The sequence below is a fragment of the Nicrophorus vespilloides genome, unplaced genomic scaffold, assembly GCF_001412225.1.
Source record: "Nicrophorus vespilloides isolate i.1.1-1 unplaced genomic scaffold, Nicve_v1.0, whole genome shotgun sequence".
In the NCBI taxonomy this organism is placed as follows: Eukaryota; Metazoa; Arthropoda; class Insecta; order Coleoptera; family Silphidae; genus Nicrophorus; species Nicrophorus vespilloides.
The window spans coordinates 272,124-299,886 of record NW_017097859.1 but is presented as its reverse complement, the minus strand read 5'-3'; the positions used below and the strand labels follow the sequence as shown (position 1 = coordinate 299,886).

The 27,763-nt window shown below is 37.4% G+C and overlaps 5 protein-coding genes and 1 long non-coding RNA gene across 9 annotated transcripts in view; 5 read left to right on the top strand and 1 right to left on the bottom strand.

The window, feature by feature from the left end:
- LOC108561194 (trichohyalin) overlaps nt 1-12,937 on the top strand; it is a 16,783-nt gene extending 3,846 nt beyond the window's left edge. The window contains exons 2-14 of one of the 3 annotated variants that reach the window (XM_017919036.1): nt 5,053-5,154; nt 5,531-6,601; nt 8,768-8,860; nt 8,917-9,047; nt 9,112-9,206; nt 9,818-9,889; nt 10,086-10,257; nt 10,466-10,745; nt 10,823-11,131; nt 11,499-11,675; nt 11,962-12,124; nt 12,439-12,736; nt 12,799-12,937. In XM_017919036.1, the coding sequence (XP_017774525.1) occupies nt 5,053-5,154; nt 5,531-6,601; nt 8,768-8,860; nt 8,917-9,047; nt 9,112-9,206; nt 9,818-9,889; nt 10,086-10,257; nt 10,466-10,745; nt 10,823-11,131; nt 11,499-11,675; nt 11,962-12,124; nt 12,439-12,736; nt 12,799-12,922 (3,087 nt within the window). In that variant the 3' untranslated portion in view covers nt 12,923-12,937. The remainder of the gene's footprint in view (nt 1-5,052; nt 5,155-5,530; nt 6,602-8,767; nt 8,861-8,916; nt 9,048-9,111; nt 9,207-9,817; nt 9,890-10,085; nt 10,258-10,465; nt 10,746-10,822; nt 11,132-11,498; nt 11,676-11,961; nt 12,125-12,438; nt 12,737-12,798) is intronic. The other 2 variants (XM_017919037.1, XM_017919038.1) reach the window with 2 other exon arrangements.
- Nucleotides 6,935-8,761, top strand: LOC108561197. Its single transcript, XR_001891003.1, has 4 exons — nt 6,935-7,102; nt 7,773-7,853; nt 8,008-8,094; nt 8,336-8,761. It is a non-coding gene; the product is annotated as an uncharacterized LOC108561197 (long non-coding RNA).
- Nucleotides 12,938-14,410: 1,473 nt separating the features above from the next.
- On the top strand, nt 14,411-15,959 carry LOC108561196 (LIM domain-containing protein 2-like). Its single transcript, XM_017919039.1, has 2 exons — nt 14,411-15,176; nt 15,249-15,959. The coding sequence occupies exons 1-2, from the start codon at nt 15,085-15,087 to the stop codon at nt 15,385-15,387; spliced, it is 231 nt and encodes a 76-aa protein (XP_017774528.1). The 5' UTR covers nt 14,411-15,084; the 3' UTR covers nt 15,388-15,959.
- Nucleotides 15,960-16,552: 593 nt separating this feature from the next.
- LOC108561170 (arrestin domain-containing protein 3-like) lies at nt 16,553-19,293 on the top strand. Its single transcript, XM_017918988.1, has 9 exons — nt 16,553-17,008; nt 17,236-17,306; nt 17,374-17,483; nt 17,557-17,725; nt 17,811-18,064; nt 18,129-18,252; nt 18,307-18,421; nt 18,501-18,591; nt 18,661-19,293. Exons 1-9 carry the CDS (start codon nt 16,897-16,899, stop codon nt 18,725-18,727), a joined length of 1,113 nt encoding a protein of 370 aa, XP_017774477.1. The 5' UTR covers nt 16,553-16,896; the 3' UTR covers nt 18,728-19,293.
- A 233-nt stretch (nt 19,294-19,526) lies between these two features.
- On the top strand, nt 19,527-21,871 carry LOC108561207. 2 transcript variants are annotated; one of them, XM_017919050.1, is made up of 9 exons: nt 19,527-19,763; nt 19,841-19,942; nt 19,997-20,205; nt 20,265-20,445; nt 20,511-20,683; nt 20,749-20,998; nt 21,058-21,213; nt 21,291-21,425; nt 21,487-21,871. In XM_017919050.1, exons 1-9 carry the CDS (start codon nt 19,571-19,573, stop codon nt 21,789-21,791), a joined length of 1,704 nt encoding a protein of 567 aa, XP_017774539.1. In that variant the 5' UTR covers nt 19,527-19,570; the 3' UTR covers nt 21,792-21,871. The 2 variants fall into 2 exon arrangements, with proteins under 2 accessions (XP_017774539.1, XP_017774540.1); XM_017919051.1 differs by having other exon boundaries at nt 20,749-21,001; nt 21,064-21,213.
- A 506-nt stretch (nt 21,872-22,377) lies between these two features.
- LOC108561206 (probable protein phosphatase 2C 71) lies at nt 22,378-25,562 on the bottom strand. The gene is made up of 6 exons (XM_017919049.1): nt 25,220-25,562; nt 24,739-24,987; nt 24,434-24,676; nt 24,003-24,372; nt 23,023-23,750; nt 22,378-22,967 (listed from the first exon to the last, which is right to left on the bottom strand). Exons 1-6 carry the CDS (start codon nt 25,272-25,274, stop codon nt 22,588-22,590), a joined length of 2,025 nt encoding a protein of 674 aa, XP_017774538.1. The 5' UTR covers nt 25,275-25,562; the 3' UTR covers nt 22,378-22,587.
- Between the last annotated feature and the right edge of the window lie 2,201 nt (nt 25,563-27,763).

The following is a 27,763-nucleotide window of genomic DNA, read 5'->3' as shown; positions in this document are numbered from 1 at the left end:
TCTTTTTTTTTTTTTTTGGTTTTTGGACTCGCTCTCCGTGCCACGGTTTTTATTTTCTTCCAAATATTTTCGTTTCGTGGATTCAGGAATAGAAGCGAAACGAAAATAAAACCTTTTAATAGCGCGTCGACAGGAATAGGGAACAACGCGAGAGATGCTCAAAACTCGTTACGTTACCTCGCGCTCCTCCGAAATTCTAATCATCATTAATGAAAGCAAACTCTTCTCTCAAATGTTCTACTGTTGTATGTTATATGTTATTACTATGGTGCTAGGTAACCATGGTATAATAATGAGATTAAATAGAGTATCTCGATTGATGTTCTTATCAACACTCTTGCTATGGAAATGGGTAACCATGGTTACGCTATTATAATGATATGGGATACCGATGTGACATTTGCATTCGATTGTTTATTGTTTTATACGTATTTATATAAAATAAATTGATTATCATATCGACTTCCTTCCGTTCATTGTTAATTTCTTGAGAACGGCGGGAGTGGAAGCCGCGCAGGAGTAGGAGAATAAAAGAGCGATTCTTTCTTTGGCTTTAACAATATGCAAACATTTTCGTAACTTCTTTTTGTTTGTATATTTTTTTTTTTGCAATGTTTTCTTGTACGGTTTCATAAAACCGCCCACAGCGACTGTAGCGGCCAACTTTTAAATGTCAACTCCATTTAGAATTTGCATTAATTGTCCGAGCCCGGCCTCCTGGGTCTTTCGCTACTAAATAACGCCATCGGAGCGGCTCGACTCGACGAACCGCGCGCGCTTATATAAATATTTGTACGTCTCTCCTAGCTCTCTTAACAATTGGTAAATAACGTTTCAGTCCTGATAAGGGGTTGACCATTTGTACCCTGCTATCGTGTTTTGCGACAATGGGAATCATTGATCGATACGAGCTCGTTTCTACGAACAGATTCCTTTCCTCCACGTCAAACCGGAATTCTTTAAGTACCTTAGTAACGTATCTAAAAACCCAATTTCCAAATTATTTTACCTGCACCGATTGTCATCAACTCTGTTTTATTTTTGTTTTAAACTTTTGTTTTGATTTCGCATGAATCACGCAATCGATGATCATTCTTTTGTTATTCTTGCAGAGACGTGCTCGAAACTGTCAACAGTGAATATTGCACCTTGTCCAATGTCATTGGAATCTAAGTCAATTTAATAATTTTAAAACAAACGAATCGTATGTTATATTCGTAAGGTGACTAATCTGACAGTCGTACTAAAATAGCGCTTATGTCAGAGCGGAAAAAAGTTAGTCTCCTTCACTTTCTTTCCGTTCGATAAACACATAAACACATAAACCGTAAATTTTATAACACGGAAAAATCTAAATTGCATTCGAAATTACTGAACGACTTTGCGGATGCTCTTTACAATAGCTCAAAAAGACATGCTTTAAAATATTTATCTGGATCGGATAAACGTACTTTATTTTTGCAGGAATTTGAGATAAGATTCGTTGTTGTATGTTCTTTTTTTTTTCCAGAGAAATCTGTGATTTTTAAATTCTGGATTCAGGAATGCACTTTGCAAACAAATCAATACAGATAAACTTATCAAAAAAAAGAAGAAGATCATGTATTTGAAAACAAATAAAACAATGTATATTTTAAGTAAATTTTAACGTTTAAAAACTTTTTTGCTTCGTTTTAGATCAAAGCGCTAGGAATTCTAGAATTACATTATTCTGGAACGAGTTCATCGTCACTTTTACTTGGAGCAAGGTTACGGAACGCGCGTAACTCTTCCCACCATTGAACGTATATTCGTACAATTAACATTAAGCGAAGAAATTGAACTGCATCAAACTCGTGGGAATTAATCGAAATATAAGCAAAACGTTTAATAAATGTAATCCTCGAGTCAACAAAACCAAAATTTAATTAATTAGAGCATAGCTTGAGGCGTATTGTTCTTGATAATTCGCTTACATCACGCAAACCGCAAGTGGTTTTTCGAATAAAACTGGCTTTGAATTATTCTTTATGTACCTCCTTGAAATAATGCATGTAAAAATATAAACATGTTCAAGCGTTTTCGTGGGATTCCCACTTGAAAGCGAAACTGCGATAAAAAAAAAATTAAAGCCTAATCAAAACATTCCGGTATTGCAGCACCAAAAGAGGCCCCGAACCAATTCCTATCAAAATTTATTATGATAACAATCAAGATGATTCGTCATCGAGTTGCATGACAAAATGCGTGTTTTTTAATCGTATCGAAACCTGTGATTCATTCGCCTCCAAATAAACATTGCTCGCGCTTCTAATAAAAAAAAAAGTAAATTGGCATCGTATATTCGTTTTGTTTTCTAGACTACATTCAAATAACGCCCCAAAAAAAGCGGACTTTGCGAAAACACGAAATACTTATATAAATATCAAATGCGTATGTATGCTTGCTAGCATTCTGGAATGATTATATTTAGCGTTTGGGGAAATGTCAGATATTCGCATAAGTAAACCTGCATTTCTGGCACGAAATGAATGCAATCATTTTCAGGGCTTGTTTTAGCTACTCAGACTGTCATCTCCTTTTCTGTTACTTTTCTTGTGTCCTTATCGAGCATCTGTGTCATGGCGAAAATAGTGATGAGTTCTGCGCTCGTTATGCAATTGGAGATTCGTTATTATTATTATTATTACTGCATTGTGCGGACAAGACGCAAATCGACCTCATTTGATATACTAATCATATCATAAACAACTTACTTTCTTTTAAATTATCTTCAAGTCTCAAAACAAAAATATAGTCGATTTTAAGTAAGTTTCAGAAACACTGATTTATGGTATGTTTTAAATACTATGTGGGAATAGGGAAACTCGTTCAATGCCAATGGAACTAACGTTCCGCTCGTCGACTTGATTCGATCTAATTAAGTATCAATCAATGGTCGATTATTGAATCAAAAACGATTAAGAAAAATGAAACAAAACTAATTGAATGTCGAATGGTTAAAAAAAACGTTTCGATACCGAATGAATTCTTTTAAATTGTTAACATGGATAAACTAAAGTTTCCGTAAGAAACTTTGGATGAGATCACAGTTTTCGAACGACGACGAGGAAGAAAGTGCGAATATTCTCGATGCATTTCTTTTGGCAGGAGAAACGGATTTATTTAAATAAATTATAAGCGATCGCACTTGGCGATTTTCAACACGATCCCGGATTTTATATATTTGAAAGCGTAGAAATTCTTTCGAGACTCGCCACGGAAATCAATTCGAAATTTAAATAAAGAAAACAGAGAGAGAGAGAAAGAGAAGGAGAGCGAATAGCAACAACGGTTAATAATCTGCTCGCAGTTACAGAATTACACTTCCATTGCAAGTGCGATAATCTTGCGTTCCTTTCCTTCCTTCGAAACATATCGTTTAAACATGTTAATATTACGTTTCCGTCGCACCAATTTTTATTGTTTGTTGTTGTTTCGTATTTGAATTTCCGTTTTTGATGAATGGATGGATGGAGTGGAATAGTCAATTAAGCGTTTGAATCTTATTAATTTTTATTTTATATATATATATGTAACGAAATGTGCGTTAAAACCGATGAATAGGTAATAGCTAGAGGAACATAGAAGATTAGATATTCCGTATGTGCTTTTTAACTGTATGCGTGTACAGTTTCGTTCTTTTTTTCTTTTCCAAATTCGGTATTTTTACCATACGCATCATAAATACTAAAGAGGAGGGAAAACAGCAATTCTTAATTTCGATCATAATAGGTGATTGTTTTTCGTTTCTGAGCGCTCATTGTAATATAAAATTAAATGCCACATGCATGTGTTCTTTTAAATTTATCAATGGTGACATTTCATGATGAAAATTCGTAGCCCAGGTAAATGTCGCTGAAAGCGTGGATAAAAGTTTTTTTTTTTAAATTTGTTTACGAACATATTTAATGCACTTTAAATATTTCGTTAAATTTAAGCTTAATGCAATTAAAATGAAGATTTTGTTGTGCGCGTTGTTGCATTCCGTTGAGGAGGTCTGCGAAAGCGATTGGCATTAATCGGTCAGACGAATTTTGCGGAAATATCTTCTTGGATAGAGGGAATTGTTGAGGAATGGACGCGCGGGGATCGGCAACGCCGCCCGCCGACCGCCGATGGTGAACAGTTTTGGCTTGAGGAGGAGGAAGAACTCGAAGGCGGCACAAAGAGGTGCATTGTTGCCTCTGCTCTGCTCCTTTGGTTTCTTCGATGTACGACGTTCGATTGGGGCCCAGATGGCAGACATCCGTTATTAAAATCGTAACATCAATAATAATAATAATGCGCGAAAGATAATATGAAAAAAAGAGAACAAGAAAAATATAGTATAAAGACGATGAATTTTAGATGAAGAGAGAAGTGTAACAATTGGTGTGCATGTGTGTAACAGCCATCTCCATCTGTTGTCCTGCTTTAATTTCCTTCATCGCGCGAAGTGGAGGAAGGATTAAATTTGGAAACGGGGGATTCATTCTGGTCCACGTACACTTCCTGGTCTACGCTGCGGACTCCCTTTGCAAGGAGAGCGTATGATGTATTTTAATATGTGGAAATGGTATTTATGGGTCGGCAGAAATTCCATGGATGCCGGCCGGTCTTTCTATTTTTGATACACTACTACTCTCCATGTGCGCTCTATGCATACATACACATATAGTGCACGTAAGTATGCGCGTAGATAGATGCTCGAGTAGTCTCCAACGTCTTTGTAGTTATAGTTGACCAAAGACAAGAGCACTTTTAGAGGTGAACACACCGAACGAAGTCTTTCCTTCTTTCACCTTCCTAATATCCCTCCCGCCTCACACACTTCCCACTTTTGCGTATTTTAATTGCAGAACGATAAATATCGCGAGACATTATTATTATTATCATCGTCATCATCATCATTATCGAAGTTTCTCACTGTTCCACGCGAACTTCCTCGGTTATCGCCGCGGTTTCCTTTATTCCACGGAAATTAATCACCCGCCCGGATGCGCAGACTTGGCCGCAATTTTTAACATTTTTTATTTTGTTTCTTTTTTACAGATGGCGGAGACGGTGAAAAAGTCCAGAATCGTAAGTGAGGACGACTTGGAGGAGTCGGTCATGCAGGAATTTAACATGCGCCTAAAAACATGCATGAGCAATGTGCGTTTGTTTTATCTTTTTTTTTACTACTTTAAACTAGTTTCCAAATAGTAATAATGATCGTTCAAACGACTTAAAAGGACGATTCTCATGATACTTCTTTTACTTTGATACATTTCAATAAAACGGTCTTGTCCATTATTGTCCATACACATTTATCAAATTTAATGAAGTTTATGTTAGATTAAAAACTATTGCACTATGAACACTATACTTAATACCTAAATACTTGCTTCAAATGTATGAGTTCAGATGTGGATGGACGACAAGACTACTTACTCAGTGTGGTTTTTGATAACTAACATTTTGTTTGTTTTTTTTTTCTCTCCTTTCATCTGTGTGTTTTTTGGCTTGCTAACTGATTAACACACGATAGGATAAGCTTAACGAGGAATTGAAAGAGGTAGAAGAGAAGGAGAAGTTGGTTCAAGAGGAAGAGGATGAAGAACGGACAGAGCGAACGGCTGTTGTCGTGGAGGAGGTTATTAAAGAGAATGGGAATGTTGAAGGGAAACAGCTTAGTATGCGAAGTAAGCTGGACTCGATGGAAGAGTTTTTAAAGTTGGAAAGGGAGTGTTTAATGCACGAGCAACAAGACTGCAGACCGATCAATGAGGAGACGGTGAACAGCGTTGTCGAAGAGGAATTGCAAGATGCTGTGGAGGAACAGCAGCAGAAAAGCATAGTCATGGAAGAAGTATTACCAGAGGAGGAGGAGAAGAAGGAGCAGTCACCAGTTGAGATTGAGCTGCAAATTCATGAAGAAATCAGCGCACAAGAAGAAGTTGAGAACATTGCTGAATTGAAAGAGGCGGATGAAAAAGAAGATGCTGCGGAGATTTGCGAATCCGAAATCGAGGAGAGGGTAGAACATCAGCAGCAGCAGACGGAAGTGTTGATGACCAATATTGTTGAAACGTTAGAAATGAGCGAGCAACAGATCGAGACCAGATCCGTGAAGGATCGTATGTTCTTGTCGACCGATTCGACGTCGTGTCTTCTGTTCAGCCAAACCGTGACATCACCGATGCTGACGCCCTCCGAGGAGCGAGTCGACTTCATCAAGGGCTTCCAGAGGGATTCTCCCCCAGATACTACCACGAACGAATCGCCGGCCAGCGAAGAACCGGAACCTGAGGAGGAAATTGAAGTGGAGGAGGACGAGCAATCCAATGGCGACACGCCCATCCAGCAGGTCGACCTCCTTAAAGATGTGCCAAACGGACACGAAGCCGACGTCCTCTCTCCAAGCGATACGATAACACTTCCAGAATTGCCCAGTGTCAAATCTCTGACCAACCAATACATAATGACAGCCGCCACCTCAAATACCATAAACACAGACACAGAAAAGACCGACACGGAAAAGGCCGAAGTCCTGAAGAGCCTAGACATTATGAAGCAGATCAGCAAGTTCGAACAGATCAGCCCTGGAAATGAGGAAACCGTGAGTTGTCTATACACATCAAACTTTCACCCTCCATTTCTCAAACCCCATTAACAAATTGCATGTTCGGCTCATTTCATTCGTTTTATTTTGTTTATTTGTTTACTCTCCTGCTGATCATCGTCGATACTCGTTATTCGATTGTTTTTTGTTTTGTTTCTCTTTTTTTCTTTTCATTTCGTTTCACGATTTAGAGCACGGAAATGACCGAAACCACGTACGTGGAAACGACAGTCGAAACGAAAAGCGGCGGCCAGGAGAAGGCCCTGAAAAAGAAAAAATCGAAAAAGTCCAGGAGCCACGAGAAAGAAAACATTTCCGTTGTAAGTCTTCGGTTGTTGCCGTTGTTGTTGACTTGAGTTTGCGTTGCCATTTGACGTTTGCTGCATGTTGCGCTCTTCTCTTTTTGTTTTGTTTTTATAGAATGATTGCGAGGAATGTTTTGTTGATACTAACAGCACCGACGACGATGGTTTCTATAATGTCAACGTGAAGAACCTGGTGAGTTGTATTCTGCACAACAACACCCCACGCCCAACCACATGCCTCTAGAACAGTGATTTTTAATCATTTTAATTATTTTGCAAAATAATTTTAAAGTATATCTATCAAAATTATGATAATGCACGCACACTGGGACACGATTATTAACTTATAGATTCAAGTGAGTTATTGGTTCAAGATAATGGTTGAAAATACTGCTCTAGGGTTACCAGATGTTAACATGAAAAAGAAGAAGTGAACAATCTATTCCGATAATCAATCAACTGCGATAATCATAAAAAGCATGTCATTTTTAGAGTATTAGCTTACTTCACATATAATTATATTGTCCTTCAATTTGACTATTATTTTGGTCTAAATAGAGTTTGCACAAACTGTATCTTTCATCTTCTATAGTTCATTACGCACTTTCCTAATGGTATCTTCATCAGTTGCTGCATCCTTCTTGCAAACTCACCACGCTTAAGAAATAAATACATCTACACTTTTTGTCTTCTATTAGAATCATTTTCCTATTGTTCTCTTTCTTTTTGTTATGTCATCTGGTAACCACGTTTGGCAGCGGCGGCGATCTTATCCCCAGGTTAGTTTCAAATGTCTTAGGTTTTCTGTTTTTTTTTTCTGTTCTCTGTGTGTGATTTAATTAAAACTGCGCGTGCGGCATCAGTGCAGGAGCTTCGGTGATTTATCGAAAATTGGCAATTGCTGCCACGAGATCAGGGCTGAGAGACCTACCAACCTGAAAACGGTAAGGTATTTCCATTCCAAAAGGGCGAACAGAAACGACGACAACAACACTTTCCCTGAGACTCTGTCATCAGTCCGCAGTGACAGGAGAAAGCGTTGTTCCTCTCTTAACATTTTGCTCGCTGCATGGCCTTCTCTGACTAATCTATTTTTAGACTAAATCTATGTCTGATATCCGAAGTGTCGGGAGATCTAATAGCGTTGAAACGAATGTCTTTAACGCAGTGTCGGTGCGGGCTCTGGTAAGAATAACAAACCATCTTATTTATTACATATTAGTACTACTAAATACTTGCACTTACGGAAAGCTTTGCACGATGACAGTAAATTCGTAAAAGCAGCAGTAAGCTGAAGATATAACATGAAAAAAGTTAAACTGAATCTAGTTGCATCCTATAAAATATTTGGTTCAGCATGTTATATAATACATTAATACTTGTATTTATTATCCGGCAGTATTTTGTGATTTTTTTCTTTTTGTAGAGAGACAAATTTAACGATTCAGGCACTAACTTCTCCCCAAAAATTAGACCGGTCCGTACAATTAACACTAAAGTCGGCAATTGCCTAAAGAGTTTGGTAAGTGCTGCTGGTGCTACTGCTGATGATGATGATGATTCTAATAATAAGCCACCCTTCGTAGTTTGTACTAGCACTGTCTTCTTCTTGCATATCTCCTAGTTTAGTTTCGCTTTAGTTTTTCTTGTTGAAAAAATAAATTGGCTCTTCTCGGAAATCGAAATCCAGGTGAAGGAACGTCGACACACTAAGGAATAATACCTCGCTCCTTCCTTCTTCACATACGATCACCCGTACTCATACACATCGCATTTTTTTACTTCATTACTCATTTCAACTTCATCATCATAATATACAACAAAGTTCTTTTCTAATGCGTCACTCTATCTCATCCAGAAATCTAGCTTCAGCAAATTCGATGCCCTCCAGAAGAAGAACGTCCTACACGTCCGCTCTACCGATAGCTCCAAGGCCCAGGAAAAGTTCAATGTAAGAAACTCAACTTGATCGTCATATCTTTTCATTTAATTTCTTTTCGTGTTTAGGGAAACCAAATCGACAGCAGCAATTGCAAGTCGTGCGGGAAGATCGTCTTCCAAATGGAGCAGATGAAGGCAGAAAAGTGCATCTGGCATAAGAACTGTTTCCGGTGCGCTGAGTGCAACAAGCAATTGACGTAAGATTTTTAAGACAATTTCTGAGTGTTAGAAGAAAAAGTTAAAGAAACGTATCTATTTCAGAGTTGACACCTATCAAAGTCACGAGGGAACTTTATACTGCAAGCCGCACTTTCGGGCGCTCTTCGCGCCTAAAGCCGTCGAGGAAGATGCTCCTCGTAAGTAATAATTAATACATAATTATGTATTGTATATAAGCAGTATGATATGTTTGCCTGCTTCTAAACGTCAGATGCAGTCTTATGTCCTATTAAGTTATATGTAATCATATTGTTGTCCCGGAAAGTTTCGTAGTTAGGTGATTCCCCTATCAACAGCACAGACTAGTTTATTTTCAGCGAAGGAAATATATCTCATAAAAGTAGAAAAAGTATTATTTACTTTATTTGTCAATTGAGCAAATTATGATTATAATATATATCTCTACTTCGGTTTACGAATACTGTCCAACTACGAATAGAAAGTCAATGAAAATTAAGTTTAATGGTGCGTACACACTGTTCGATCTTGTCATATTTATTGTATTTGCCAAACTTGCTAAGATATGTATAAAATTGAAATAGCAAACTATTATCCAATAGTATGTAGTTGTTAGTGATCTATTTTATTGATACATATAAACTAATTTAAATAGAATGTGTTATTATGTAATGATAGTTTTTCATGGTAAGTAGTTGTACCGAGATTTTATATATACCAATATTTGAATGTGAAATGAGGTTCTTCGATCTATATTTCTTCTGTATGTTATTTTGTTTATATTATACAGAGAGGCCACGTAAACACGAAATGATTATACGTGAGAATCAGCCGCAGGAATTGCCGCCGGATGTCGTCAGAGGTCAGAACGAGTTGTGTTGTATTAGGCTTGCCAACTTTGATTTTCGTAACACCGTGCCTAATCTCTCGTTTTATCATTACACCTGTTTTATTACTACTACTATTACTACCACCACTGCTACTACTACCATCATCACAACCATTTGATTTATTGATGCATAAAAGATCGTTGTTAATCGTCGTGTTTGCGATTGCAGCTAGCGACAAACCGGATTTGGGTCTGGAGGAGCTACAGAGTCTGAACGTGAAGGAACGTTTCCAGGTGTTCGAGCACCATCAGCAGCATGAGGACGAGCTTAACCAACTGGAGAGGACGTCTTCTGCTGTTAACGTGAAGAGATCACCCTCGATCCTTTCCAAATTGGCCAGGTAAACATTTTGACCTAGCGACGAACAGATGGCGCGCGACGCTTACGTTGGCAACCGTTGCTCTTGCACAGTTACCTTCAAGTATAAACCGGTTACTTTGAGGTCCGTCTACCTCTATAGTTTCCGTCACTCTTGTCTCGCCGGTTATTGCCATTCATCGGTGAATCCGTGTTAATCGTTTACTTTTTCGCTATCCGTCGACCGGCAGATTTCAAGCTAAAGGCATGGACATCGGTGTAGCTGATGACTCTTTGAACGGCATCCCCATCGAGGAAAGCTCTTCCGAAGAGGAGGAAGAGCAAGAAGAACTCGAAGGAGAAGATGCCGATTTGATCAGAGCGAAGAAGGCGCAGAAGGAGAAGCCCTTCCATTTCGTCGGGATGTCGGACGTGAAGAGCAAGTGGGAGCAGGGCGATCAAAATGGAAGGGATGAGAGGCGAGAGGAGAGGAAGCAGGAGATACAGTCAATCAGGAACAGGCTGTTCATGGTAAAACTATATACACTCAAGATTATTTGTTTGACCAATCTATGATTATATTCCTCTCTTTTTATTTGTCTTCTCAGGGAAAACAGGGTAAGATGAAGGAAGCCTACCAGCAGGCAGTCATGGATTCGGAGATGGGTGCCAACGTGAAGAAGACAGAGACTATCGAGGTGACGGATACTCGCTCTCTTAAGGAGCGCTTCGAGAAGGGTCAGCTGCAATCCGCCGACTCCAAGGATAAGCAGGACGGCGAAGACATGTCCGTCTTCGAGAGCGGCATCAGCAAGAAGTCACGTTCCATCTTCCTCGAACTCGATGCGAACGCCTCCAAAGCGCCGCAGCTTTCCCCACTTTCGCCCACCAAATCCAACGAGCGTAAAGGACGCGAGGTAATTATACTCATTAACTAAACGCACTTGCACCTCCCGCCACCTGTGCTACTCCAGTTTCATATATATTTACATTAACAGGTTGATTGCTATACAAGAATTATACTTTAAAGTGTAAAAAAAAAAGAATACGCATAGTTTACGATTTCCATTTCATCAGAATTGGTAAAATTTATGCTGCTGTTCATAGCTTAACAGTCAGCCCATGTCAGACCAATGATGATGATTTGTATTGCGTTAAAGTTTATGTGAATAGCAACTATCAAAACCTCATCAATGGTATATAATATGTGCAATGTGTCGAGGTGCAAAAATAAAGAAATAAATATAAATAAATGTAGTAAAAATGTAAATATGCAATGGGTAGGTATTTTTGCAACGGGAAACCTCGGAAGAAGTGGTGAAATCGACAGAGGCCGTGGAAGACGTGACCGTGCAAACGGCGGACATTCAACAGCGTTTCAAGTTCTTTGAGACCTACAGGGAACCGGAACAGCAAAGGAAGCAATTTAGAATCACGCCGCCGCGCGACGGACAAGTGAAGGTCACAACAAACGTGTTCACAAACAAAACAAAAAACAAACAAATTAACTCTATTTTTTTTTGTTCTTTTTGGTTGTTTTATGAAATAATGCCTAACATCAAAATTAATAATAATATTAAGGAAAAACAAACGTTTTCTCTAGATTAGACTGCTGCTACACTGTTGTTGGTTGAATGCTTTTACATATTGTGTGTCTCTCTATTATTCTTCATCTATCTATTTTTATTTGTTTGTGTGCTTCTTATCTTTTAAGTATTCCCTCACTCACTCTTTGTAAATCTTGCAGATCGACAGTCCGGACCGTGAGGTTTACAGGGATCCGGACGTAGTGCGATCCGAGGAGCAGGTAGAGGATTCGGTTGTTGCCAAGCAGACGCAGACTGCCAAGAAGATGCTGAACAAATTCCGACAGATGGAGGAGGATCTTAGCAAGGATCAAGTTCCACTAGGTACGTTTTTGCATGTCAATTAACTTGACTTTGCAATTACTTGTATATAGGTCATAAACTGAATAACGGAATCACAGATATTACTAACGTGAAACTGTACACTCCTTTTCGTTTTAATTAATTAATTAAAAAAATTAGAGTTCCTCTCTCTTTTATATTTGGGGCCGGATACGAATAAATCGAAGCATTTACATACAATATAAATTCAAGAATTTGCTAAGAACCGTAACGTTTCAAATTATACATTTTCTATATTTGATTATTTATTGGAAATTTAAAAAAAACAAACTTAATATTTGATTGTTTTGTATTAGGTCCAAAGCCGTTGAAGAGGTTTACTCCGCCGCCGGAACCTATCAGGTCAGAATCAGAATCTGAGGATGTTTCTGGAAGTGAGGAGGAATCTGACGAAGAGGAGGACGATGTGGATAACGGTGGCAAAGTGGCAGATGAAGATCTTTTGGAGGCGCAGAAGGCTGCCAGGGCGAAGCAGCTGAGGGCTAAATTCGAGAAATGGGAAGCCAACGAGATCAAGCGCGAGCAAAACATGAGCTCCATCAATTTGGCAGAGGAACTGGGCGAGGAGCAGTCTCAGGTCGAATCGACCAAGTCGTAAGTATTTAATTCATCGTGATCACAACATCAATTATACTTCTTCGTTATCTGTCTTGCAGATTGAGGGCCAGATTCGAATCCATGCGGGATACTTCCAAGGACGAGAGCAAGGCTCCGCGCGTAAAGGTCAACCGTTTCGTGGTGAGTTTTCAAAAAGCATATCATCTTCCTATTTATCCATAACCCGTTCCAAATTCAATGCATGTGGACCACTTGTGTGTATTTGTTGTGTGATTTTATTATTATTTTTTTAATTTACGATTTCTTATTATTTTGGCACTAATTTTGGTAAATCCATTATAAAAAAAACAGTACAGTACAACGTATCATGCAGATACATAAAATAAATACATAGACGAAGTGAATAATAAAAAAACGCATGAACTTTTGTAGCGTTCACTAATATAGTTACGATCAACGTTATCCAAATTATACGCAATATTTACCTTTAATTTGCACTAATTACCATTATCTTTATTTTATTATTATTGTTTGTTCTTTGATGATATTATTTGGGCTATTATTAATTAATCATTATGATTTACATTGGCTGAATTATTATTTAAGTTTTATTTGTTAACCATTATTATAATTAATTGTTGTTTTATGGCTGCGATTAAGCGTGTGGGCGATTTCGTTTTTCTTTCTCTTTTTTTTAATATTAATTTAAATGTCTTAATATCTTCTATTTAGTAGATGTCTTCTCACGCAACTCTTGTCTCCTCTTTGCAGTAAAACAAACAAAAAAAAAGAACAAAACAAAAACGCAAACAAAACGAAACAAAAGCACAAAAAAAATTAAAAATCGATCATCATCTTGCCAACTTCAACTCACCCTCGACTATCTCAGCTCGAAACCATCGATAAAACGGCCATCTTCCTTTTCGATTTCGCTCTTTACCGAAAACACACATGTTTTGTCACATCGATGTCGTCACATGGAGAGAAAAAAATACACGACTTGTGCGTAAGGACAGAGTAATAAAAAAAAAGAAAAGCAATCATTTTGAGGAATTGTACAAGTTATTTTATTCTTTGTTTTTCTTTCTTCTCGACTTTTATAATATATAATTAAGATTTTTTAACGATGTGTATATAGCATATTATTTTGTAACTAAATATTTTCTAGCCAGCCATGCTTTCACGAAAGATGAAAATTAAAAAGAAATATTATATCGACCCGTGGCTCTAAAATTATACATAAATATATATATAATATATATAAATAATGTATACATAACGATGTATTGTCTTAACACACGATTATTAGATTTATATTTGTTAATTTCATTGATTTTTATATACATATATATATATATTTGCATTATGATATTTATGAAAAATTGGTGATTAAATGTTCGAACACTCTCATGTTGGATCGCGAATGGGATAAATTGTGATAGAAAACAAAAACAAAAAAAAGGAAAAATTAGATTAAACGAATGTTCGATTCGCAGCGTTAATTTAATTGGCCGCGTTCATTCAATATTGATCGGCTAAATTATAATTGAGGATCTGCATTTCTTTGGTCCAACGTTTGATCACCACAAATTGCCGTTGAATTTTTAAAACTTATTTTTGTTTCTCTTTTTCTCTTAATTATTAACAACTCCCCTGTATTTTACGTTTATATAAATTTTAACTGCAAGTTCTTTTATTTATTTATTACTTTTTTTGTTGTTGTTCTTTATTCATCCAAGATATTTCGACTGTTATATTTGTTGTTGTTGTTGGTGTCTTTCCAGCAGATTTTTTTTTTAAATTGTGAAACGCTCCACGATTTTTGGCGCCGATCGAAAGAAATCGTGGGGGGTGCGAATTTTTTTAGAATTTTTATCGTATGCGTTTCGACGAAGAAGAAAAGGAAGAAACGCATTCGGCTCATCTATTATATATTATATATATACATATAGTACACGTATAGTGAATCTCTTGTATATGTGACTGCCAATTCCTTCCCTCTTCGACAGTCATCGATTTGTAAAGATTTATGTAAGCAGAGAGAATTCAAATCGAAGAAGGTTTGATTGTGACCAACGCAGTGAATAAAATTTGAAAAAAAATAATAATAAAAGAACGTATTGCAAGAACCTCAATCACGGTGCGAATTTAGTTTGAAACGTAAGGGATCGTTCATCACCATCAATTGTTTTCTTACGGAACCACACAACTCATGCATACATGTTGCGCAAGCTGCAAGAATCTCTAATTTTCTTTCTCTTATTCATTGTTCGCCCGTTTGTCTATCTCTCTTTGTCCGTTATTGTTAATCAATCGGTTTGTGGAATTTATGGATGCGAATTTAGGACACGACTAGCTCGTTGGAGTACTGCCAGGACTGTAAGATGAAGGTGTACCCCTTGGAGAAGATCTCCGTGCACGGGGCCATCTACCACAAGAAGTGTTTCAAGTGCATGGAGTGCCATTCGATTCTGAGGTAAGAAGAGTTCGCATATTAATAATATTTTCTTCTTTATTCATTGTTAACCGATGTTGTTGATGTGCTCAGGATGGACTCGTACTCGTACAATCAGGGTCTGCTGTACTGCACCCCGCACTTCAAGAGGCTATTCATCACCAAAGGGAATTACGACACAGCCTTCGGATTGGAGCAGCACAAGGAGAAATGGAACGCCTCCGTGGCTTAAGACTATATTAGTATTTATTCCTATTCCCGAAACCCAAGATATGAAAGAAACAAACAAAAGTAACAACTATTAAACAACCAAAACCCAATCCTCGTTAGAACAACTAACCCCCCCTTTTTTTTTCGAATCTGATTTTAACAGAGGCGACGAGTGCAACGAAACGACGACGAACACGAAGGGACTGAACACTTTGAGCAAACAAAGGTACTTAATATCCTTCGCCCATTCGGACAAGATCAATCGTTGATTCGATTAATATAGAACTATGAAAATCGAAGGCTTCTAACTTAATTATATATACATCATATAAATATTATTTTTTGATCTGAATTGTAGATCCGCGTTTCTCAAACTTTATTATTTAAAAAAAAAATTATCCGCAGTTGCCAACCGGCGTGGCATCATTTTGTTGTTCGATATGTATATTTTGTCGAAAGATATGGTCTTAACCAACTCAACTGTCCTATTTATATGTATGTAATCTACCACTTAAATTCGTTCGCGGTCTCCATCCGCGGAGTCGCAGATAAAGAGAGACAATCGATGATGAGATGTGGTCTTCCTTATCGAGCTTTTAATTTTATTCCGTTTATTTTATTCATTTTTTTTTAATTTTCACTAACCTTTCATCACTACTTTTTTTTTTAATTATTACATTACCATTACTATTTGTGATTTCCTTTTTTTATTATTAATAATTATTATTATGATCTTTTTTTTTATTAAATATATTATATATTTTTTTAATCGGACTATTTAGCTAGGATTATATATAATATAATATTACATTATCATTAGTCTATTATTATTGAAAACCTTTTGAGTCCTCATCCTTTTCAACTAAAACAGTAAAGTTTCTTATAAATTTGTAAAAAAAAGAACAAAGTACTTGATAAAAATATGCAATGTTTCAACATTTCTCTAACAATCGTATTTCAAATATTGAATCATTTAAATCTGAGACAATTTTCAAATTTGAAATATTTCAAAAACACAATTAATGTTGGTATTTTTCTTTATGCATTATATTTTAAAATTTAATTGTGTTTGGATTAAATTCTATCCGAGGTTTTGATAATCCGTTTGTCGGATTGTGTGTCTTTTCGTAATCGCGTGGGTGTTAAAATATAATTGTAGATAAGATAAGTTAGATGGACGACGGGTGGTATGCCCGGAAGTATTGATCGAGACGTGCGCTTCGTTCCGACTCTTGCAATTGTTCCTAAGGGAAAAACAGCTGACTGGGCGAGTTTCCTCCACCACGCCGTCGCCGATGGTGCAAACGTGCAGCGCGGAAAAAGTGGGTTGGACACTATTTCCTTCTTCTTTACAGAAGAAGACCGTTGCAAAGAAGACGACGACGAAACGAAGAGGTCGTCATAGAGGGATGCGAAAAAGAACGATTATGCAGTGAGTGAGAGTGGACCAGAGAGAGAGAGAAATTGAGTCTTCCACAGGGTGAGAAAAGGGCGCGAATACAGGAAGTGGGCGAGAGATAGATATAGAGTAATGGATTATATCAGGGAGTTCGATATCAGACTGGACAAGGAGTTCTATTATGCAGGAGAGCAGATGAACGGGACGGTCATCTTGGACACCGTGGAGAATTTCAAATTGCGCAGTTAGTTTCAGTTTCTTATCATCATACCGACCCGCCCTTCATCCATATTACTATCATTATAATAAGCATGATTATAATTGTCTACATTTATTTAGTATCAATCTTGCTCAATGCAAATGTATCCCCACATAGATTTCAAACAGTGCGATAATTATTCAAAAAAAATATCGCGAGTTGTTCGGTTTTTTGAATATTGAAAAGGGTGGACACCTTTTGTTCTGTTTCAGCGATCCGTGTGATTTTGCGCGGGAAAGCGCACGTGGAATGGAAGGTCATGTTGTCCGGCGATAGGAGGACGGTAATTGAAAACATCCTTCGCTTCGTCTGCATAAAATGTTAGCTATTCCCTTGATCTATTCTTCTAGGTGAAGGACGATCAGTACTTTATAGACGATAGACTCGTCATTTGGGGCGAGAAGAACGTGGACACGACCATACCGATTCTGCCGCGCGGATTGCACAAGTTCCCTTTCAAGTAATGAATGGCTTCAGATTAACTTTTACTCGTGATCAAACTGTTGCAAATCTGTATTATGTCTTTACAACAGATTCACGCTGCCCGAGTCGAACTTGCCGTGTTCCTTCGAAAGCAAACCCTGCTGCATCCGGTACTACATTAAGGTTACAGTGGACATACCATATGCCAGTCCTCCCCAGGGGATGAAGTACTTCACGGTCGTCGGGCCACACATCGATTGCATGGACGAACAATACTTGGTAGTACATAGATTGCGAACAATAATACTCCGGTATTCGAACATTGCCTTTCATGACACATATCTTGTGGGTGAATTGCTTGCAGAAACCTGCTGTGATGGAGGACAGGAGGAGCTTATGTTGCTGGTGCTGCAAGAAGGGAACTTTGAGTCTGCGGTGCGTTTTGGAGCGATCGGCATACGTTTGTCGTGAAAGCGTCAAGCTGAAGGCGACCATAGACAACCAAGGACAGGAGGAGGTATCGCTGAGGGTCAGGCTCGAACAGTGCTGCGAGTTCTTCATCGACAGAGGAGTCCTTGGCGTCAGCAAAGACTTGAAGCATCTGGTTTTCGAATACAGGTACGTGTGTCGTCTCGTTCACCTGAAATAATAACAACTGAATGAAATTGATGTGTCTGTCTAGGGGAAGCCAGGTGAAACCGAACTCTCGTACCAAATGGGACAGTCAGAGTAGTCTCGTCATACCGCCGATGCCGACGACCCTTGTCGGCATCTGCCGTCTGGCACAGATCTACTACGTTCTTACAGTATGTACAAAAAACGATGATCATCATTACATCGCTTCATTTGTTGTCTTGTAGGTCAGCTTGGATTCGACCAAGGAAACGGACCTGGTCCAGCTCAGTTTCCCAATTACCGTAGCTACAGTGCCTTTTCGGATACCCAACACGAACAAAACCCCAAGCGTCAGATACGGTAATCAACCATTCGTCAATTTTTAATAAGGTTTGCAGTTTGTATGTGAAACATTGATTGCGATTATTTGCAATTGTAGAGCACGCCGCTGCCCACGTCGAGGGTGGTCAATACATCGGGCCCGAATTCCTGCTCGGTCAGGTTTACGATGGTAACGACCATCAAACGAGGTAAAGTGGACTATTCTCAAAAACCGTACTTTGACATTAAATTATTCTCACCTGTTTTTCTTTTTGCAGGGAGCCGATAGTTCTCTATAAACCTGTCTACGTGACAGTCGACAGATCCGATCAAGTGTCAAAGTAGATGATAACCGCAATGATACGAAACACTAATAACAATAACAACTGATGAGAACCGAAATTCGAAACACAATCTTCCATATTTGTAATAAGTTTTAACGAATTGTTTTTTCTTTTTGCCAAATTTTATTTCGTCGATGACGAAAGAAACTGAAACAATTATATATACATTGATATATTTATAAAATATATATATATATATGAAACACAAATACAGGGTGAAACGGAATTAAAACTTTTGTTCTCGCCTCTTCTGCGGAACGGGAACGAAATAAATCTCATCTTGAATTAATATATATATGTATATGGAAAAAAATCGCGATGACGCAGAATAGAGCTCAATTTTTCTAGTCATTTTAGGTGAATTATACAAGAAGACGTGGAACAAATGCAGATCGCGCGTTCAGAATTAGTTCTGCGACGATTGATTGCACACAACGGTCGTTCCATACATTTAGTAAGTGTTGTTATTTGAAAGAGAAAATTTGCCAAACGCGGCACCTCTTTATTGAACACCCCTACCACCCTCCCCACTATATATATAAAATAATTAAAGAAAAACCTTTAATACGTTATTACCAATATATAGTGCATAGCATAATTATTGAAATGTAATAAATATTAAATATATATATATATATATTTGTGTATGTTTCGTCGATAAAGAAAGAGTATATTATAAATATATATGTCTATTAATAAATGATAAGATTTATTTTGAAACCTTAATTATAAATATTACCAAGTTTAAACAAACATGTTCAAAATAACAAAATATTTAATCATTTTATGAAAGAGATTAATTAACTATTTATCAGTTTCATCGCATTTAACATTTACTTCTACAATGGAAACGTTTAATGTTGGAACGATTCTTTTGCTCTGCTCAAGTTTTATTCTGCAGTCTTCCGCAAGAATAACAATTGTTACTCAGATTGAACATTCTTCGCATATAATGAAATCCCATTGTGTTACAACTAACGAAAGTCAAACATTGACCTGGACGACACCATACGATGAATCATATTACGAAAATTGCGGTAAGATTAGTTAATTATATTTTATTCTATAATATTAATTAATATTTTATAACAACACAATTATATCTTTGTGATAGATGATAAATATGATGATAGAATGATCTTCGTACCAAATCATTGGCAACTCGAATCAAATCACCATACGTTCACAGGTCCAATTCTGGATCCACGATGGCAAAGTTCATTTGTGCAATTATACGTCGAACCACATCGTTAACGAATCTTTCTTTTAGTTTTTAATACATTTATGACCAGGAATATGAACAAAGAGTCAATAGACCTTACGCGCCCACTGAAAATCTACTTTGAATTCTCATTTTCCATAAAATACCAGGATGATGCCGAAATTTCCTTTTCTTTCAATCGAACTTTATTGCAAACTTTATCGTTTAAGACCGATGCACTTACCATATACTTTTATAAAGGATTCATAGTGAAAAAAGTAGAAAAAAATTTAGGTGCAAATTGTTAAATATTAAATAATTTTTTTTTTGAGAATAGCAGTTTATATTGTCTTTAGATGGTTGGAATCACTTTACCATAAGATACGATGCGCAGACTAAGCAATATTTGATGATACAGAACGGAAACATTGTAGTGGTCGAAGATACAAACAATTTCTTTGCTATCGATCAAGTTGATATGCAATCAGAGGAAGGCGCAATCTGGAAACTGCACTCATGTAACAATTAATTTCCTACTGATGTATGCTTAGAAACTATTTTTTAGAATGCTCTTCGTTTTTAGACAATTATTACAGAACTATTTTCAATTTGTCTGAAACTATGTTCGTTGAAATGGTGCGACCTCGAGACGGCAAGTTGTGTTTGTCCGCATATTTTTATTTCGAGCACAAATTAACAGTCGAGTTGAGACTGGATTCAAACATCTACAAACAGCAGACATTCGAGAATGATAAAGTATAATATAATAATTGTAATCCATTATGATTCCAATTCGAATATGAAATTTATGTTTATTTCAGATGAGCTGGAAATTAATCAAAATGGAAGCATCGGTGAATGGACGTACTGCAAATCGTTTCTTCACATTTTGGATAAAATATAGACATGAAAAAGATATTCTTTTCAGTCACCTCAAACTGAATTCAGATTGCGAGAGCGGCATCAACAAAATCAGCACTGACGTTAAAATCGATGATTTGCAACTAGTTTCTTGCGAATCTTTAAATAATCCAAATGAATTAGTTAAAATGGATGAATTTAATGGGACTATAGGTCTGCATTGCGCACTGCTATCAATGATTGAATTTTTTCGTAATTGTTATTGTCGTTCGTAGATAGCGCCTGTTCAGTCGATGAATTCGGATATGATTGCATCAAATGTAAATCAGTCTTTGATACGGATGTTTGCTTGAAAACGATGACCTGCGACGAGATTAACAAATGCTACTGCCAACCTGGATTCTACGAAAAATATTGCTCCTTTGGTACTCTTTTTATGATGATAATAATAATCATAATTAATTGCAAGGTAGTAATATTAACTTTCATTTGTTCGTTTAAGATTGCGAAGAAGGATTTGGATTTGAGTGCGCTCAGAAATGTGGAAAATGCAAGGACAATGAACGATGTCATCATATTAACGGTCACTGTTTAAATGGATGTGAAAAGTATTACGTCGAACCATTCTGCAATGAGAGTAAATCACATCGATGATGACTTAAAAAGATAATAAACATTTAATTTATTGCTTATTTTAGCCGATTTACCTTACTTAAAGGAAGCACCCCGTGTACACAGCCCCTGTTCTGACTATTCATGTGAACTAATATTTAATCCTGATATGTACGAAGGACGCAAAAAACCGGATTCATATAACTTTCAATATCAAAACACTCAATGGATACGCGGAGGGGACCAGCTTAACATAACATCATTTCCTCAAATTCTAGATATTACTTACAATACAAATAATACTAAATATATAGTTAGATTTGTATTGTGTGTTAAAGATGAATGCATGGAAGGCAACGAAGTTCCAACATTGACTTTCAATACTCCATGAAAATTATATTGTTCAACACTGTCTCGTATGCAATTATATAGTGACTAAATTATAGAATAAATGTAGAATGAAACAACGAATAATTTACATTATTTAATCAATAAAAAATCTATATCTTTAAGAAAATAATCTTCATGTGATTCTAAAATATCTTCCTTATAACTTTAATATTATTACATTTGCTTTTCGGTTTTTTTTTTCAATTAAATATATTAATATATGTATATAATTCTATATATAAATATAATAATGTATTTGATAACAAAAATCAAGATATAAACAACATCTCCGTACAACACACACACATATATTTACATGCCGAAAACTCTTTTCAATTTGTGAGGGCAAAAGGCACATAGATCTAGCTATATACATACATATATATTCATAAATATATATTCATAGGTATATATGCGTCACGTGTATAAATATATTCTCTTTTTTTTAAATATATATATAACAAGTTTTGTATGGTTTTCATTGAATTTAAATTAAAATTTTAAAAAAATCACACGGATTCACAAGACTCCACCAAATGAATCAACTATTGTTTTGTTATTATAAATTATGTATATAATATATACTAAAAAGGGTTAAAAGAAAATAATCATTATTAAAAATATTTACAATAAATAAATATATGCTGAATTTCATAAAGAAAGAAAAAGAAAATCGGGGATCGCATTAAATTGGATACGACACGAATATTACTTATTAATAATAACAAGAAGGTAACGAAATGTGGGGAGGCAAACGAGCGGAATTGGTAGTAGGAGGGTGTCAAAAGGTAAGAACTTTAGCTACGCTTCGCGGACTTCTTGACTCGTATAACCTTGTCTTTGGTCGACTTTCTCGACTGCGCTACCGTAGGACGCCCTCGGAGCTTCGCCTTGAATATCTCCTGGTGCATGCGCAGCTTCTGGGCGAGCGTCGACTTTCGTACCTCCCGTTCCGCCGTCTTCCTGGAAGATGAAGCAACGGCCGGCGTCGACGTGTGTTGCGGACCATTCGACGACTTCGATGCTGTCGACGCAGACGAGGGACCTTCGCTTTTCTTCTCCGTTCCGTTGTTGTTCCTTAGCACCCGCGTCAGAATCTCTTTGGTTTTCTTCGGTGCGCTCTCGCTGCAACTCGGCGTCATCAACGATGAGGAGGACCTCAATTTCACAGGCGGATCTAGAAAATGGATTGCGGTTAGCATTTGCGTCGACATTAATACGTCGCATCATACCTTTCGACTTGAAAAGCACACTTTGTAGCAGCTTCCTTTTCTCGCTCGTGCCGATGTTCAATTTGTTGCGAATATTGTTGAACTTTTTCTTTTGCATAGGGTTCTTATCGTTTGGTGTGTTCTTTCGTTCTCTCAGCACTCTGCACTCGGCACCGCCGGAGGATGGGCAGGGTGGAGGTGGACATTTTTTGCCGCGGCTGCTAGTTATCTCGTCTCTGTTGGATGCACTTCGAAGACCGCTCTTTCGAACTGCGGCTCGTTCGGCTGCGGCATCCCTGCCACCAGGAAGAACGTCCAGACTGCTGGAGCTCACCTCGTTTATCTGTATATCACTAGACTGACCCGTAGCAACCGTCGACGCATCATCTTCGTCGGACGGCTTTGGTCGCGTGTTGAACGCAATGCTCTCCCTGGGTTTCGGTACAAATTCCTTGTCCACTTCTTCCACTATGGGCGCCGACAATTTTGAGAGATCAGTTTGTTCAACGTCTCGGAGGTCGTCTTTGTCGGGCGACATATTTTTCTTCATCGGTTCCGGCACATCCTGCGCCACCTGCTCTTGTACTATTGCAGGATTTGCATCCTGGTATCGAGTCTCTATCTGCAGACCCCTCGACGAGTAAGAGTTCTTTTTGTTGAGCAGAACTTGAGCCCGGGGTGGTCCACGCGGGTCCAGCATCAGCGTAATCACAGACGTATTATCAGCGCGCATTTTTGTGTTGCACCATCTGCAAAAAAATAATAAAATTCATACTAATCGATGTGAAACATTTTTGCAAACCTACAGAAACATTCGCTTCCAAAAGAAACCAGTAATTAGATCACAGTTATTTCACTATTTTTTCAGCGTTAATTCAATAATTTAAATTCTAATCGCTATCACACAAATCTGAAATTCGATTTCTTACAATTTCACATACACACAATTAGAGTGTGTAAATAATATATGTTTCTGCTGTGGAGAAAAACAACAAACTAACCTGTCTAAGGCTTTCTCAACGAGACACTTGGAGGGATTGATCCATATTTTGTTTGGGCCATCGCTGAGGGCTGCCTGCTCGTTGTGCTTCTCCGCCTGCTGTACGATATGTACAGCCATTTGTGGACTAAGCATGTTGTAGAGGCCGTCCGTGCCGAAGATCAAGCACCGGAAGGTTGAAGTGTCTATGGGTATGACGGCCACATCCGGCGTCGGCGAGACGACGAATTCATCCAAAGCAGAATTATATGACCATAGATCGCCCAAACTGCGAGCAACCGCCAAGAAGGGGATTTCGTCTATTGGCGTGGAACGCCGTACCGGACCTTTGTGTCCTATCCTTGGTCTATTCCATACAACTCGAGGCACACCTGCAACACGTACAAATTAGTACATCCCGTAATCAAGCAAATATCGTGCTGTTTGTTTTACCTGATTTCGATAGAACCTTGCCACCTGACTGTTCGATGCGCTTCATCTCTGCCTCGCTCTCCGGCTTGTGATCTTTGGTTAAAGGTTTAGACTTCCAGTCTGGACAGCCGGGATCTTGGTATCCCAACGTTATTCCTGAATCTCCCACATGTCCAATATAGATCTTCCCCCTACGTATAAACGCTACACTTGCTGTCGTTCCAGCGGTACTCGGCAGTCCGGAAGCGGTCTTTGGCCATTGATCTGCAATAATTTCATTAGAAATATGCTCCTAAGTCTATCAATAAATATGATGCAAAACAAACCATGTATCTTCCACATTGAGTAGTGCGTGTGTATAAAACCATCCTTGATGCTATGCAAAACCTCCTCATCATCGTCTGACCAAAAACCTCTGTGCTTGACAATGGACTCCATCAGATGCTCCTTGGCAAATGCTGCAGCCTCGGCTCCTCCATGTCCATCAAATATACCAAAGAAGGCATACTCAAGGTCCTTTTCATCCTCTGTCTGCTGATATGCGACAGAGAAAAAATCTTCCATATACTTTCTTCCTAAGAAAAAAAAGAAACAAAAACAATAGAAAATAACATTTGTTTGAGTACATTGTTTTGTAGTGCTGGGTTAGGGTGGGGGTGTCGGAATATGTGTGGCGCAGGACATCAAAATTTATAACCTTAAATTTTTGAATTCCTACCAAAGGTGAAAAAAGAAGGACAATCTGCTGTCTGTTTAGTGCAGTTGTTTGTTAATATCAGTGATTGGATTCGTTTCGTTCGTTCTTACCTCCTTGTCTGCAGTGTCCCGTCACACGGAGGTTAACACCAATGGACGCTGGCATTTTTTGGTCTAAAATTCTTCTACGCTGCTCGCTGCGTTACGTCGTACGAAGGTGCTTCGTGGTGGTCAAACTTTCATATTCCGGATAAAACCATAATCATGTACATCCTCTCTCAGTTGGAGGCAATTCGTCGTTCCTCGGGACAATTCCATGCACTGCGCTGCAAACAAACACTAGACGCGTCGCGTATTCCTTTTTTTTTTGTTTTTGTTAGACTTTATATTTTCCACTGACGCTTCGCTGCTCGAACTGTCACTACCTGGACTAACTGTGTCAACGGCTAAGACTCGCTTCGAATCGTCCCGTCTCTCTCCAACTTAAGCCATTGCAGTGCGAATGCGTACGTCGTAACTCACGAGATCCGCAGAGCATCATGGGAGGAAAAGCTCACTTATTCTTTCTCTCTCTCTCTCTTTGAGCGTCCGTTTCAATCACGCTTTTATGTTACCAACGTCGCGTCATTAGTCCTGTTGACTTTTGAAAAACGCGTTACCAACATTCGATTGTGCAACGGATATTTCAAAATCCGACGCACCCAAAGCTAGATGAAAAATATATGAAGATGAAAGAGAAATAAACATTAATTGCACGCACACGAATATTTCGTTACGTAGATAAGCGTAGATCCCGCTTCTGCGACGACCTCCTCCTCTTCCCAGCATCTCGATGCACGACTTTCTCCGCTTCATAGCTTACATCTTATTTTTTTTCGTTGGTAACTTTCCAATAACGGTAAAAATCGTGCACGCAGCATCCCAAACAAGATACAAGAATCAACATTTCGACAATGTTATTCCAGATTTTCCCTTTCGTTACGCTGAATTCATCATCGTCAAAATCTCACATAAATTTCAATCACCTTTAGTAATTGACTAATCACGAAACATGGCCAAACATTGCGCTGCAACGTCTGGATGTAAATGAAGAACGAACGTTTATTCGAGTAGCATGTCAAGAGATGTTTTTTTTTCTAATCTTGTACATGTTGCCCCGTTCGTGACTTTAGTGGAATGCTTCGCATTCAAAAAGGAACTCCCAATATTACTTACCATAATTACTGCCGATTGCGTGCCGATTTTTCCGTCAACCACGTACTATTTGGGTACTTATCGTTAATTACCAGAGGTCTATGATTGACAACGAAGTATTAGCCTTCTTCATACGTTGTCGCCACTTTGCAACACACTACGAGACAATTGAACTCCTTAGACATGTTCTTCATCGACTGTAGCCCTTCACAGTCAAAAAAATAAACACCGTTAACCCAAACTTTGTTAAAGTAGAGGAAGGGCGTAAGAAGGTTAACAAATGAAACAACGCTGCTGACTTTTCGATTTTTTTATCTTTACATATCCATTGGCTTATATATATTACAATAATATCATACAGTTTTCATTTCATATTTATTTTTTTTGTCGAAAATTACTGGTATTCAATAGTTTTTTTTTTCTTTCTCGCGCCGTGCGATCAAAAGAACGACGAACAGTACAATTATATAATATAATAAATATACATTCTTTTCTTTTTCAATGTTTAAATCTTCATTTTCTTTACGGGGTTTTCGCTCCGAAAACTATTCGTCATTTCCAAAATGCGAAAGAAACAAAACAATGTAATAGTTTTCTGTAAGGAAATGTACACATATATATATATATATAAATATTTAGAGAAAAAAAATATAATAGAAACAAATCGGGGGAAACCGGCTCTCACAATTAATGTCTAATATGCAAACTTCGCATTCCTCTCATCAATCTCAACTTTTCTCTTCTTTCTTTTTTTTTTCACTTAATATATATAGTTAAAAGTCTATTTATTTTTTACACAGTTCGTGGGGGCGTCTTTTCACCGTCCAACAAAGTTAACACAGCGGGTTTTAAGTAAATTGAGGGATGATGAAAAGAGACCTTATAAATTTAATAGTGTTAAAGGTTTATAAAACAAAAAATATATACTGGCAAAAGGATATACATACACTCATATATATATATTAATTAATCATAGTTGAAACTATGCAAATATATATATATATGCAAAAATAAAGCTTTCAAAAATACAAAATAAACAGTAAGTACGTCGGCGGAATTAAAAACAAAAGAACAAAAATCATCATTAAATAAAAACAAGAGTACGTTCTCTTGATTATTTGTGGGTTACACAAAAATGAAAACCAAGTTTAGGAATGTGTTCACTCTATGAAATACATTACTTAGACAAATTAATTCGTTGTGGAAAATTTACATAAACGAGAAAAAAATAAATAATAATTTATTGAAAAAAAAAAATTAAAATATTCAATGTATATACGGGTATGGGATAAAAATATATAAATTCGGGATGAAAGTGCTGCTCTTCCTTTTCAATACTGAGGGTGTAGTTAATTAAATTAAATTATATTTAGATGTTTAACGAAACAAAGAAAAAATAATCGTGAAATAATACTGCACAAAAATGATTAACTTAAATGATTAACGAAAAAAAATAATAAT

Coding starts and splice junctions, on each gene's coding strand:
- LOC108561196 (XM_017919039.1), top strand. CDS start 15,085: ATGAAGGTGTACCCCTTGGAGAAGATCTCCGTGCACGGGGCCATCTAC. Junction 15,177..15,248: donor GAGTGCCATTCGATTCTGAG/GTAAGAAGAGTT, acceptor TGATGTGCTCAG/GATGGACTCGTACTCGTACA.
- LOC108561170 (XM_017918988.1), top strand. CDS start 16,897: ATGGATTATATCAGGGAGTTCGATATCAGACTGGACAAGGAGTTCTAT. Junction 17,307..17,373: donor TGTCCGGCGATAGGAGGACG/GTAATTGAAAAC, acceptor CTATTCTTCTAG/GTGAAGGACGATCAGTACTT. Junction 18,422..18,500: donor AACCCCAAGCGTCAGATACG/GTAATCAACCAT, acceptor TTGCAATTGTAG/AGCACGCCGCTGCCCACGTC.
- LOC108561207 (XM_017919050.1), top strand. CDS start 19,571: ATGGAAACGTTTAATGTTGGAACGATTCTTTTGCTCTGCTCAAGTTTT. Junction 20,446..20,510: donor AATCTGGAAACTGCACTCAT/GTAACAATTAAT, acceptor CTTCGTTTTTAG/ACAATTATTACAGAACTATT. Junction 20,999..21,057: donor GGATGAATTTAATGGGACTA/TAGGTCTGCATT, acceptor TGTTATTGTCGT/TCGTAGATAGCGCCTGTTCA.
- LOC108561206 (XM_017919049.1), bottom strand. CDS start 25,274: ATGCCAGCGTCCATTGGTGTTAACCTCCGTGTGACGGGACACTGCAGA. Junction 24,677..24,738: donor CTCAATGTGGAAGATACATG/GTTTGTTTTGCA, acceptor AAATTATTGCAG/ATCAATGGCCAAAGACCGCT. Junction 24,373..24,433: donor CAAGGTTCTATCGAAATCAG/GTAAAACAAACA, acceptor TACGTGTTGCAG/GTGTGCCTCGAGTTGTATGG.